The sequence below is a fragment of the Ostrinia furnacalis genome, unplaced genomic scaffold (assembly GCF_004193835.3).
Source record: "Ostrinia furnacalis isolate ACB-3 unplaced genomic scaffold, ASM419383v2 OfSCF0182, whole genome shotgun sequence".
Classification (NCBI taxonomy): domain Eukaryota; kingdom Metazoa; phylum Arthropoda; class Insecta; order Lepidoptera; family Crambidae; genus Ostrinia; species Ostrinia furnacalis.
This window is the reverse complement of record NW_021130421.1, coordinates 61,636-76,076: the sequence shown is the minus strand read 5'-3', so window position 1 is coordinate 76,076 and position 14,441 is coordinate 61,636. Positions and strand designations below refer to the sequence as shown.

The 14,441-nt window shown below is 43.1% G+C and overlaps 2 protein-coding genes across 2 annotated transcripts; both read right to left on the bottom strand.

The window, feature by feature from the left end:
• Positions 1-527: 527 nt before the first annotated feature.
• On the bottom strand, positions 528-12,416 carry LOC114353464 (probable cytochrome P450 301a1, mitochondrial). Its single transcript, XM_028305492.1, has 8 exons — positions 11,692-12,416; positions 8,583-8,776; positions 7,743-7,944; positions 6,518-6,680; positions 3,209-3,378; positions 2,761-2,839; positions 1,976-2,170; positions 528-915 (listed from the first exon to the last, which is right to left on the bottom strand). Exons 1-8 carry the CDS (start codon positions 12,414-12,416, stop codon positions 802-804), a joined length of 1,842 nt encoding a protein of 613 aa, XP_028161293.1. The 3' UTR covers positions 528-801.
• LOC114353454 (uncharacterized) lies at positions 11,735-14,294 on the bottom strand (the record flags this gene model as incomplete). Its single annotated transcript, XM_028305484.1, has 1 exon — positions 11,735-14,294. A coding segment is annotated over one exon (1,263 nt), but the record flags the coding sequence as incomplete, so codon positions are not given.
• Positions 14,295-14,441: the final 147 nt, after the last annotated feature.

Here is a 14,441-nt window from a genome sequence, read left to right as displayed (position 1 = left end):
TGTTCTAAATTAATTGTCATATTTCATTCTTTTTATCGAAATTACCAAATGATTTTAACAATAGAGGTGATTCTAGCGCTCGGCGGCCGCTGCCGCGGCACGCTTCGCTCGCCTTCGCGCGTTAAGGGTCACTGTTCTAACCTAACCTAACCTACTATTTTCTGCGATACCTACTTTCTGTAACCACACTATTTTCTGTCAATCTCTTTGTTTTACATAAAATTCTTGTGAAAACCATGATCATCTGCCTTATGCTTTGATTTGTGGGTAACGGTGGGTAAGTATGTGAAAGTGTCAATTTGACCAAACAAATTATTTGGGATATAATATTTGGCAAAATAAAACATTTGCTATATGTATAAACATTTGCCAAGTAAAATTTGGCCAAATGATAATTTGACCAAATGAATTAGTTGCGAAAAGTACAGTTGCTAAAAGTTCATTTGGGAAATGAAACTTTGGCGATAAGTTGTTTGCGAAGTGAAATTTGGCGAAAAGTAATTTGGCCAAACGGAAGGATACCATTTTTCTGACACATGCCTCATTAAAAAATGAGCGAAGTTTCGAAATTACTTTGTATACTCCACCAACAAGGTGACACTGCCTTCGACGCTTGGTTGGCGCGCTTAGCTAAGTGCCCTATGCCCGACTCTCCATACACAAACATTACTATGAAGTCTCACAGTGCGCGTGGACGCACAGGGTGACACATGAACCAATCACAGAGCGGCTATTCAACGCTGTGCGTTCTGCTTCACTTAAACAAGCATCGTTTGTGAATACGGGCCTTAGTAAAGTGATCTACGCATCTCTCTCCAACATGCGTAGACGCAGCGGGCCATCGGGCGCGTACATGAAGGTGACTGCGTATTCTAAAGGCTCGTGATGGTACTCCAGCCGGTATCGCCTCAGCAACTGCGGATAAAATAATAAATATTAAATATAATATTTCGCAGGCAGTAATAAAGTTATACAAAAATACAGCAGCACATTAGAATAATTTCTGTTGAAAAATAGCGCCTATAAGCACTTGTCTTACCACAGATGAGAAAGTTAATGACGACTATTTTTTCAAAAAACGTACAATAGATCTACAATCCTATATCAAAAGAGTCTCAGACAGATTGACGTCAGAGGCCTAAAGCCTAATGTTGGTTCTTTTTAGTCGCATTTTACAACATTTACAAAAACAACGGCACTGCCGTTACGGCAGTATGCCTATTCTACGTTTCCTGAACCACAAATTGGATTTACTTCAAACTGTAGATTCCCAAGCTACTAATTTAATCACAGTTTTTGTCACAGAGCGCTAGTAGTCATCAAGTATGGCGCAAGGCGTTCATATGACTAAACTAACCCCCATAATAGAAGGCTTATAATAGGCTAGAAGCCACGATAGCCGAACGGTGAAGGGCCGACTCGTGATCCGTGGAACGCGGGTTCGGTCCCCGCCGCCGCTCGACTATTGTGGTGATCTCACTCGTGACACAAGCATAATTAGCTTAGTACGAGGGGCTAACGGGAGTATTAGTAAATAAATATCTTTGGACAATTTCACACAACGCTATCTAGCCCCAAATGAAGTAATTTGTGCAATAATAAATTACTAATAATCTTAAAAAAAAAACATATTTAGCTTAGTACGAGGGGCTCACGGGAGTATTAGTAATTTGTGCAATAACAATTACTAACATATCTTTAAAAAAAAAGCTTTAAGCATGTTAAGCACTAAAATGACATTTCTGTACTACACGTGACTTCAAACTATTGCTTTAGGCCCCATGCTATTGACCAGTTTCAAACTGGTCGCGTCATGTGTGGTCTCTCAACGTCCGCTATAGCAGAAACTTAGATGCAACTCAAAAGTAACTAAAAGAGGCAGTTTCGTTGCAGTTGCGTTTCACCGTGTGTTCTGGGCCTTACAGGCAAGTAACTTTTTTTAGTAAGAGAGGGGTAGAAAGAGAATTGTAAACACCTTAGCCAACAGCACTTGTATCTCCAGATCAGCGAAGCGCCTGCCCAGGCATATCCGGGCACCGAACCCGTACGGCAGCGAGGCGAAGGGATGCAGCCGGCCGGACTCCAGCCACCGCTCCGGACGGAACTCTTGAGGGTCGGCCACGAACTGCTCCATGTTGCCCGTCACTATGGTCGGAAATACCACTTGCACCTGGAAGAATTTTGTTTTGAACCTTAAGACAAGGATATAAGAAAAATATAGCGGGATCTTTAGAAGCGCTCTTTAGTTCGAACCAGGAATCCTGAGATAACGCGTTCAACCAAACAAAAAGCAAACTTTATAATCTAACCCCTTACTAATAAAACTTACACGCTTGTTGAACAGTGTTTTAAAGTGACGTTTAGTATGGAAATGTCATTTGAAAACAGTGTTCAACAACTGTGTAACTTTTTATTAGTAAGGGGGTTAATGTATAAAAGGAGAAACTGACTGACTGACTGACATATCAACGCACAGCCTAAACAGCTAAACGTAGGCACTTGAAATTTGGAAGGGACGTAGCTTAGGTACCGTAGGTGCACTAAGAAAGGAATTCCCGAAATTCCCACGGGAACGGGAATTAGCGGGAAAATCCTTTTGTATGAAAATCTAAACCGCGTAAGATAGATGAAGGGGGTAAAACGGGATCGACCCGTACGATGTCGCGGGCGGCCGCTAGAAATTAGTATAGAAAGGAGTCTACATTTCTACAATTTATACTTGACACATACACTAGATAATATTTTTACAAATTAACTTACTCCTTTTGGAATATGATATCCACAAATGACATCGTCTTCCTGTAATGTCCTTCCATTTCCAATAACTGTAGAATACATTCTGTAAAAAAATAAATCTACTCAGTTAATAGCTCTATGATCAGAATTATGTCACCCCAAATAATAACATTCCCATCTAATTATGTACCACCTAAATAATTTTAATAAGTTTAAAGTTTGAATAGTTTCCACTGCAGAAGAAGGATTTTTTCCAATTTAATAGACCTTCATACACTCCCCGCCCTGACCAGACAGATTGGGGAGGCATGTTCGCATATTATTCCCGTAGTCACTATTTACTATCCACGGGAAGAGAGGATACCACACGATCAAACAATAATAACGTTCCTCAATTAGACCTAAAAATCTCAGTTCTGCCTGAAAATCTCATTAATAAAAAACTAAAGAAGTCCCTATTTATGGTACTCACCTAAAAACTTCCCTAACAAAAGCCTTAGTGTAGTGCAGTTTGTCCAGGTCTGCGTACGTGAGAGGTTTGCTCGGGTCCGGCAGAACTGTTCGGATTTCTTCCGCCATTTTCTCCTGTTGTTTCGTCCGCAACGCCGCTTGGTAGAGGATAGAGCAGACCGCCATTGATATCTGGAAGGATAATACAAAATGATAAGTAACTAAGAACTAGGATTATGAAAAGGTTGTAGATTCTAGACAGGATCTGCAGAATAGTTTGGGACATAATAAAATTCTAACGTAAACGATGACAATGTTTTGTCGGTCACCATAAACGATATGTTATCATCATCAAACTAACACATAGTTTGTCGACTTTGTTGAGAGGTTAACGGACTTTGATTGATTTGTCTATGCATGGAAATCGCCCGCATGCGACGCGGACCAGAGTGGCGAACGAAAGACGGCCCCGGCCGCAATACAGCAGAAAACTGAATCCGGCTCGAAGGACCATAATGTTGCTTCGAAGACTTCCAACGAGAGTTCGAAAAGGGAGTTAAAAGGGGAGGAAGGCTGGAGATTGGAGAGTGGAGGTGCAAAACTAAGGGGTTTTGCGGGTTGGAAGGGTAGGTACAGGGGATTTGGTACAAGAAGTTTCAGGAGTAAACCTGCAGTTTAAACATACCGTGTCAATTCCCACTAGGATGAGGTCCAGCGCCATGATGGTGGCGATCTTGGTGTAGCCTTCGCTCTTGATTTTTTGGGTTGGGAGGGCGCAGGAGACTTTGTACCAGAAATGTTTTATGGGTAGAGGCCCGAGGGTTTACTTGCTGTTTAAACATATCGTGTCAATCTCCACTAGGATGAGGTCCAGAGCCATGATGGCGGCGATCTTGAGATAGCCTTTGCTCTTGATTTTTTTGGGTTGGGAGGGCGCAGGAGACTTTGTACCAGAAATGTTTTATGGGTAGAGGCCCGAGGGTTTACTTGCTGTTTAAACATACCGTGTCAATCCCCACTAGGATGAGGTCCACCGCCATGATGGTGGCGACCTTGGGGTAGCTTTCCCTCTTGATTTTTTGGGTTGGGAGGGCGCAGGAGACTTTACCAGAAATGTTTAAGGAGAAGAGGGTTCACCTGCTGTTTAAACATACCGTGTCAATCCCCACTAGGATGAAGTTAATGGTGGCGATCTTAGGGTAGCCTTCGCTCTTGATTTTTTGGGTTGGGAGGGCGCAGGAGACTTTACCAGAAATGTTTAAGGAGAAGAGGGTTCACCTGCTGTTTAAACATACCGTGTCAATCCCCACTAGGATGAAGTTAATGGTGGCGATCTTAGGGTAGCCTTCGCTCTTGATTTTTTGGGTTGGGAGGGCGCAGGAGACTTTGTACCAGAAATGTTTTATGGGTAGAGGCCCGAGGGTTTGTTTGCTGTTTAAACATACCGTGTCAATCCCCACTAGGATGAGGTCCACCGCCATGATGGTGGCGATCTTGGGGTAGCCTTTGCTCATTGTCATTCTTGGCGACTAAAAGTCCAATTGAATACCATCTTGGTTTTCATATTACTAAGGTGGAAATCTTTACCACCGCAATGCAGGTTAGTAGGAGCGGAGACGTGTGCTATAGTAAACTTGTATTAGCGCCATCTATTGAGCGATGCCTGTGTTTGTAGTGCGAGTCAATAAATGTCGCCACATTAATTAGCTAATAAGACATACCGTGTCAATCCCCACGAGGATGAGGTCCAGCGCCATGATGGTGGCGATCTTGGGGTCGCCCTCGCTCTTGAGCACGCGCTCCAGGAGAGACAGGTCGTCCTCTGACGTCACCTTCTTGGTCTTCAGCCTTTCTAGAGCTTCACCCAGTGTCCCAGATCCCCTTGCTAAGAAGCTTTAGCACGAAATCTGTGGCATCCGTGGCGAAGCACCTAGTCTACGGCCCTACCCTCTATTCTCCTAACTTCTTTCCTGACTCAATTCTCGAAACACTTGCCTGAGCTCATATTTGTCTTTTTGGACGGGGTTGGGAAGGTAGAGGTGGTAGAAAGACTGCCAACGATAAGTCGAAAAAGAAGATTGGGGGAGGCTGGCGATTGAAGTGGGTGCAAAATGAAAAAAAATGAAAAAAAGTTGGGTATTTTCGGGGACTTCGTACCAGAAGTTTCAGGAGTTCACCTGTATTTAAAACATACCGTGTCAATCCCCACGAGGATGAGGTCCAGCGCCATGATGGTGGCGATCTTGGGGTCTCCCTCGCTCTTAAGCACGCGCTCCAGGAGAGACAGGTCGTCTTCTGACGTCACCTTCTTGGTCTTCAGCCTTTCTAGAGCTTCACCCAGTTTCCCAGATCCCCTTGCTAAGAAGCTTTAGCACGAAATCTGTGGCATCCTCCCAAGATGCGAAGCACCTAGTTTTATGCCCCTGCCCTCTATTCTACTAACTTCTTTCCTGACCCTATTTTCGAATGACTTCCCTGAGCACATATTTGTCTTTTTGGAGGGGGTTGGGAAGGTTGGAGGGGTAGTAGAACAACTTCCAACAAGAGGTGGAAAAGGAAGTTAGAAAATTGGGGCAGTCTGGAGATTAGAGAGTAGGGGTAACTAAGGGTTTTAATGGGTTCGGAGGGAACAGAGAAAGTTTCAAGGGTAGTTTTAAACATACCGTGTCAATCCCCACGAGGATGAGGTCCAGCGCCATGATGGTGGCGATCTTGGGGTCTCCCTCGCTCTTGAGCACGCGCTCCAGGAGTGACAGGTCGTCTTCTGACGTCACTTTCTTGGTCTTCAGCCTTTCTAGAGCTTCACCCAGTTTCCCAGATACTCTTGCTCCCCGCTAAGACGCTTTAGCACGAAATCTGTGGCATCCTAAATCTGTCGCCATAACAACAATGTTAACAGCATTGTTGTGTTCCGGCAGTTAGAGGTAAGATAGCCAGTTCCTCCGTGGTTGAGGATTCCGGGTGAAGCTCGCTTCCACCTTCGGCCTGATCCTGATCGTCACTTACCATCAGGTGAGATACAGGCCAAGAGCTTCCTCGTTATGGATAAAAAAAAATCCTTCCAAGATGCGAAGCCCCCAGTTTTACGCCCCTACCCTCTATTCTCCTAACTTCTTTCCTGACTCAATTTTCGAAACACTTCCCTGAGCTCATATTTGTCTTTTTGGAGGGGGTTGGGAAGGTTGGAGGGGTAGTAGAACAACTTCGAACAAGAGGTCGAAAAGGAAGTTAGAAAATTGGGGCAGTCTGGAGATTAGAGAGTAGGGATAACTAAGGGTTTTAATGGGTTTGGAGGGAACAGAGAAAGTTTCAAGGGTAGTTTTAAATATACCGTGTCAATCCCCACGAGGATGAGGTCCAGCGCCATGATGGTGGCGATCTTAGGGTCGCCCTCGCTCTTGAGCACGCGCTCCAGGAGAGACAGGTCGTCCTCTGACGTCACCTTCTTGGTCTTCAGCCTTTCTAGAGCTTCGTTGATGTACCGGGAACAAAGTCTGGAATGTTAGAATACTTTATTAGCATGTTGTCTCTTTTGCCGCCACTTCGGAAGAATAACGACTGGTATATAAAACTGGCGAATAAAAGTTCCATAATTACTTATATACTTACAAATGAGAGTTAACCAATCTTATGTTATTCATAATTATGCATAGTATATCACCGCTAAGAAAACAATCGGGTAATGATGCTGAAATACCAGTTTACCTAGAGCTCGTTCAAACAACGAAAATCGTTCAAGAAAATCCTCACACATTTCTTAAGAATTTTATTCTTGAAGCAACTAAATAAGGAAAAGATTAAGATACTTTAGTAATGGCATTTTAATACAATAACATCAAATTAAATTGCTTTCTATCTAGTGAAGAATGATATAGATTTGGAGTGGTCAATTGAAAAGGTGAAGGAATTTTATTTCGTTCGATTACTGACTGAGTAGGTATTGAGGTGACGTATTTTGAAACAATGCTCAAAACACATTTCAATAACAAGGGGAAAATATTACTAAATACTCACTCTACAAAGAAGTTCATGTTAACGTATTTTGTCCACAGCGGCGTGGGGAAATACCGCCAGTAGGGCACCTTCAGAATAAATGACATGCCTCCTATTATACTGTCATTTATGAAAATGGACCTCAAAATAATCTACATAAAGAACACAATCNAAATAAGGAAAAGATTAAGATACTTTAGTAATGGCATTTTAATACAATAACATCAAATTAAATTGCTTTCTATCTAGTGAAGAATGATATAGATTTGGAGTGGTCAATTGAAAAGGTGAAGGAATTTTATTTCGTTCGATTACTGACTGAGTAGGTATTGAGGTGACGTATTTTGAAACAATGCTCAAAACACATTTCAATCACAAGGGGAAAATATTACTAAATACTCACTCTACAAAGAAGTTCATGTTAACGTATTTTGTCCACAGCGGCGTGGGGAAATACCGCCAGTAGGGCACCTTCAGAATAAATGACATGCCTCCTATTATACTGTCATTTATGAAAATGGACCTCAAAATAATCTACTTAAAGAACACAATCAAATACTCACTCTACAAAGAAGTTCATGTTGTTAACGTATTTGGTCCAGAGCGGCGTAGGGAAGTACCGCCAGTATGGTGCCTTCAACTCCAGCACCGCTACGTTCCTCAGCGCGTATTTGGCGGCATCGATGATCCTCTGGGGCTCCGGGTTGCTGGACAGGTCTGAGGAGAGGCAGCCGAGCCGCACGTCTAAGGCTACGCGACCGATGCCTGGGGACAAAAGGCTGGTATGGTGAAAGGGGTATTTTTAACGCGCGAGGGTAAGGGTAGAATACGAAATTTTTATACACGCAATTTTGCGTGCAGCGTTCTATAGGTACAACACGGTCGAGTTAACTGCACACCTGGCAGCCGTGACGTCACATAGATGCTCTCTGTTACGGATGGGGTAAACGGGGCAAATCTGCGGGAAAGTGGGAGGGAGATTCGCATTCCAGCGAGGTGCGCATTATAGTTGGATTGGGATGTACAGTCGTAGTTAGAGCTCAGCAACGTCAGAGCTAAATCCAATGCCTGGAGTCATAGATAAGCCATAGAAGGGTGGTATGACCTGATGTAATTGATGTAATTGTGTATTTTACCACGAGAGGCAGAGTAAAGGCTCAAGTTGCAGACAGGAGATAGAAGGCTGGTATCGTAAAATTTAATTGTGTATTTTTACTTTAAGAAGCAGAGTATAGGCTCAAGTTGCAGCCTTCGACAACGATTCCGAACTTACATAACATAACTTACATAACTATATGGACTGATGTGCACACAGAATAGACAGGAAATCTACCTACTGTAAGCGTGGCCATACCCATGACCATAACCATCATCATGACTGTTAAAACACAAGAGCTACTCACACTCCAACGACCACCGGTGGATGTCATTGTCGAACTGGTGTGGTAAATCACCGAGCTCGTCCCGCGCGCCTTCCATATACTTGATGAAGTCTTCGGTGACCATCTCGATGGGGCCCACGTATTTCTTCACCGTCTGAGGCTGCAAGATCGGCCTCTGGACCTTCGAGCGAAACTTGCGCCATTGCTCGCCGTGTCTGGAAGAAGAAAATAATTCATTGACTTTTGTGACATAACCCGACGGATTAGCAAGCTGAAATGGCAATGAGCAGGGCACATAGTACGCAGAACTGACGGATGGTGCAGCAAGGTTCTGGAGTGGAGGCCGCGTACCGGAAAACAGCGTGGGATGTCCACCCACAAGGTGAACCGACGACATTATAAAAGTAGCAGGAAGGCGCTGGACGCAGGCCGCTACCAACCGGTCAACATGGAAATCATTGGGAGAGGCCTATGTTCAGCGGTGGACGTCCTATGGCTGAAATGATGACGATGACTTTCTATAAAAAGGCTTTTAAAGAGCTCTTTTATACGACCCAACATATTTTCCACCCACGCTCACGCAGAGTGATGATCGCAAATCATCTTTTATGGAGTTACTGTAGGGTGGGATCCCCATACAAAGAACGTGTCTTTTTGGCATGTCATCACAGAACAAATGCAAGCATTTAATATAAATAGTCAGGTAGACAACAAATGTACCAAGAAACCCTTCTTCCGAGTACATTATTTTTTATCTTATGCAATAATTAAATAATTTATCTGTGAACATAATTGGTAATATCGTAATATCCAGTTTTGATATCTTGTATCGTAGAGCAATAGTTTACAATTAAAGTGACTCTCCGTTACATAATATCACACAAGAAACAGCCTTATTTATTATCTTACAGGTATTTGACCACATCGCATGCAGTCCAGGATGGTACATATCTGCCCTGTGTAAGTGCCTATTCACTCTCGCCTTGAAAAGGCCCGGATTATAGTGCCAATGGTGCCAATGCCAATTTATCATTTTAATTAAAACAATACCTACTCGTAATAAGTTAATTGATGTATTAATTCAGTTCCGATATTTCCGTAACTTTTTGACCACTTACTCTAAAAAATCTCCTAAAAACGCAGCACGCAATCAACGTATGATTTCACTTTTTAAAATAATTCCATTAATATGATAACGTATTTTTAATTGCACATCTTTTGATCGACACAATAAAGGCATACGAAATCGTTTTTTACACAACAAAACCTTCTACAAAGGTTAAAATTATTTGCCAACGCCTTATTAATAAAATTGAAAGTACATATAGCTACTAAGTAAGTACCTACTAAAGATTTTAATTTTCATTTCTTTCATACAATACTCGTACTTCGTAATTAGCAGTAGGTATTCCGAGCAAATACTGTTTAACTAAGAAGTAGTTAAGAAAGTTAGGAGAAAACGACATGCACTTAAGTATTTCATACCAGTCAAACAATATTGTTTACTTGTAAACATAACACAAATGCATGCATAATTTTCTTTAGTAAACAATTGACTTACAAAAATCTATTAAGATACCCTACAGCATGATAAAATAATGATACATAACTAATAAGTTCGTTCGTTAGTAATTATATTTTTTATTTGGTTGTATAACTTATTTTAAATATTAATACTAACATGTTCGTTACGTGAACCAGGCTAGGTAAAAACCAAATGTTTTCTGAGCACGTAGGTATTTTATTGTGATCTAACTTTGCGTACTGATAAGTTTGTATATTTCATTCATTTATTTATACTACGAGTATCATCAACTTAAAAAAAAAACTTGATTTTAAAAGGTGTCCTGATACTTTAAAAATCTTAAAAGCATTTTGATTAGTTTGAAACAATCTGTTTGTTTTGTAGGGTTGAGTTTTTCGGCTGACAAGCGGGGTGAAGGGCTCCAAATAACAACACCGCGTTGTGATGCAAAAATGGGGGTACTTTATTTCAAAGTACGGGGCAGGTAAAAAAATGAGGTGCGGGCGTCTCCCGTCCGTAGACCAATTCCCGCAAGGACGTTGGACACAGACGCGGGAGAATCGCTGGCAATTTGTAATTAGGCGTTCGGAAGTCCCAATCTGTGATTCCCCGAAAGAACGTCACAGTCGGATGCAACCTTGGCTTATTACTTACGCCTCACAAAACTACAATATTCAACATAATCGTCGGAAGGTCTTTAAGGGAAAAAAAATCTGGACACCGCGGTGTAGAAATCGACTCTCAATGTGCTAGTGTCATCTAGCGGCGAGCGGCGCAAACATTTCCTAGACTGGATAGATCTTGCAATAAGCACGGTGATCCGCGGTGGCTTGGTAATGCAGGCGAACACCACGAGATGGCGCTAGTAGTATTGATTGATAAATGTGACGTTGTTACAACCTCCCCCTCAGATCACGAAGTCGTCCCGACGAGAAGATCTGGATTACGTTCTTGTGACGTCCACGGCCTCGTCGGTGAACAACTGGTTCATCTTTCGTCTTCTTAGACCATCTTCTGAAGTTTCGTTTGTTCCATCTTTGATGTTTGCCCAGGGCTTTATGTGAAGATGTCATACAGAACGCAGGTCCAGGTTGTCTGGTAAATTCATAAGAACGTTCGCATCTTGGAGTGTTTTTGCCTGTGATTCTTCGCGATTCCTTGACTGCGGAATGTAGATCACTTAGTACCAAATCTTCATTTTGGTATTCTGGACGACAATGAGACTGTTTGTCAATTGTTTCCATAACAACAGGGGTTTCTTTCCCCTCCCCCTGCTCATGAACTACTCCCAAAACATCTGTATTCATGTAAAGGAGTCTTGTATCTGTCTTTTCTAACACAAAGTTTGCAGTCGATCCATGATTCAGTTTCGTACAAGCAGTCTCCTTGACGATCTTCATATTGTCAAACATCTCTGGTTTCGGTGTTGTGGCTATACGTATGTCAATGGCATAAAGTCCGATATCTTGATTTTGTGTTTTTGATCTTGTGCATGTTGGACATTTGCTCCTGACGACTCCTGGTGCACCGCAACCGTAGCATGAAAAGCGTGGAGATGAAGGACTGAGGGATTTGACTTGAGTGGCAATGACTTCGGGTGCTTGCGTCAGTGTAGGCGATGAAGTATTTCCATCTTCTTCATCCTCACTATTTGGACGTTGGAGTTTCCTACAATCTTGGATTGTGTGGCCCACAAAATGGCAGAACTCACACCGTTTCTTGATATTACGTTGTGGTGGCGGGACCAGTATATCCTTGGTCAAGCTCACATCAGCCATGAGTTCTTCTACTTCCCTTGCGGCGGCCAACAATTCGTCAAAGGAATGTACGGAACCTCTGGGTATCTTTTCCCTGAGTTTGAGGTTTATTTGTCCGAAAATCATATCGAGTTGTTGTTCCTCTGTGTGTTGTGGTGAAGGCAGCTGCGCGAACAACATTCTTTTGTGAGCTACAAATTTTTCAGTTGTGACGTCATCGCGCTGTTTTTCACCGACTATTTCTTGGTACAGGATGTACGCAGGTTTCTTTGGTGCAAATGCATGGCGTAATCGAATCCCGAATTGCTCCCAGGTAGTCACTTGTGTTTTGACTCCTTGCCACCAGATGGCAGCCTCACCCTTGAGTAATAGTGGGACTCCATCAAGAGCTTCCTGGTCTGGGATATTTTCTATCTTCTTGAATATGCTTACTGCCGCTAAAAATGCTTCAACCGTTTCGGGGTTCTTCTCACCTTCATAACTTGCCGTGCATTGAGCGAAGCTTCCTCGGCGGCTCATTGAAAGTTTTGCAAGTAGTGCTTGGAACTGCTCATTCGTTAAGCTTACTGTCATCTTCTTGCTTTGGTTGCTGCTTACTGGATAGGTGGTGACACGGCCGAACTTGGTGATGTATTTGGGCTGGTGCTTGTCAGGCCCACCGTTGGTCGCCAGTTTTGTAGGGTTGAGTTTTTCGGCTGACAAGCGGGGTGAAGGGCTCCAAATAACAACACCGCGTTGATGCAAAAATGGGGTACTTTTATTTCAAAGTACGGGGCAGATACAAAAATGAAGTGCGGGCGTCTCCCGTCCGTAGACCAATTCCCGCAAGGACGTTGGACACAGACGCGGGAGAATCGCTGGCAATTTGTAATTAGGCGTTCGGAAGTCCCAATCTGTGATTCCCCTAAAGAACGTCACAGTCGGATGCAACCTTGGCTTATTACTTACGCCTCACAAAACTTACTTTATTCAACATAATCGTCGGAAGGTCTTTAAGGGAAAAAAAATCTGGACACCGCGGTGTAGAAATCGACTCTCAATGTGCTAGTGGCATCTAGCGGCGAGCGGCGCAAACATTTCCTAGACTGAATAGATCTTGCAATAAGCACGGTGATCCGCGGTGGCTTGGTAATGCAGGCGAACACCACGAGATGGCGCTAGTAGTATTGATTGATAAATGTGACGTTGTTACACCATCCCCCTCAGATCACGAAGTCGTCCCGACGAGAAGATCTGGATTACGTTCTTGTGACGTCCACGGCCTCGTCGGTGAACAACTGGTTCATCTTTCGTCTTCTTAGACCATCTTCTGAAGTTTCGTTTGTTCCATCTTTGATGTTTGCCCAGGGCTTTATGTGAAGATGTCATACAGAACGCAGGTCCAGGTTGTCTGGTAAATTCATAAGAACGTTCGCATCTTGGAGTGTTTTTGCCTGTGATTCTTCGCGATTCCTTGACTGCGGAATGTAGATCACTTAGTACCAAATCTTCATTTTGGTATTCTGGACGACAATGAGACTGTTTGTCAATTGTTTCCATAACAACAGGGGTTTCTTTCCCCTCCCCCTGCTCATGAACTACTCCCAAAACATCTGTATTCATGTAAAGGAGTCTTGTATCTGTCTTTTCTAACACAAAGTTTGCAGTCAATCCATGATTCAGTTTCGTACAAGCAGTCTCCTTGACGATCTTCATGTTGTCAAACATCTCTGGTTTCGGTGTTGTGGCTATACGTATGTCAATGGCATAAAGTCCGATATCTTGATTTTGTGTTTTTGATCTTGTGCATGTTGGACATTTGCTCCTGACGACTCCTGGCGCACCGCAACCGTAGCATGAAAAGCGTGGAGATGAAGGACTGAGGGATTTGACTTGAGTGGCAATGACTTCGGGTGCTTGCGTCAGTGTAGGCGATGAAGTATTTCCATCTTCTTCATCCTCACTATTTGGACGTTGGAGTTTCCTACAATCTTGGATTGTGTGGCCCACAAAATGGCAGAACTCACACCGTTTCTTGATATTACGTTGTGGTGGCGGGACCAGTATATCCTTGGTCAAGCTCACATCAGCCATGAGTTCTTCTACTTCCCTTGCGGCGGCCAACAATTCGTCAAAGGAATGTACGGAACCTCTGGGTATCTTTTCCCTGAGTTTGAGGTTTATTTGTCCGAAAATCATATCGAGTTGTTGTTCCTCTGTGTGTTGTGGTGAAGGCAGCTGCGCGAACAACATTCTTTTGTGAGCTACAAATTTTTCAGTTGTGACGTCATCGCGCTGTTTTTCACCGACTATTTCTTGGTACAGGATGTACGCAGGTTTCTTTGGTGCAAATGCATGGCGTAATCGAATCCCGAATTGCTCCCAGGTAGTCACTTGTGTTTTGACTCCTTGCCACCAGATGGCAGCCTCACCCTTGAGTAATAGTGGGACTCCATCAAGAGCTTCCTNAAGAACGGCTGAACCGATTTAACTGAAAATTGTCAGGGAGGTAGTTTAGAGCCAGGAGAAGGACATAGGGTACTTTTTATCCCGTTCGAAATTAAAAAAAAAGTCTGCTTATTTATTGCCATTAAGGCGGAACAAAGTTCGCCGGGTCAG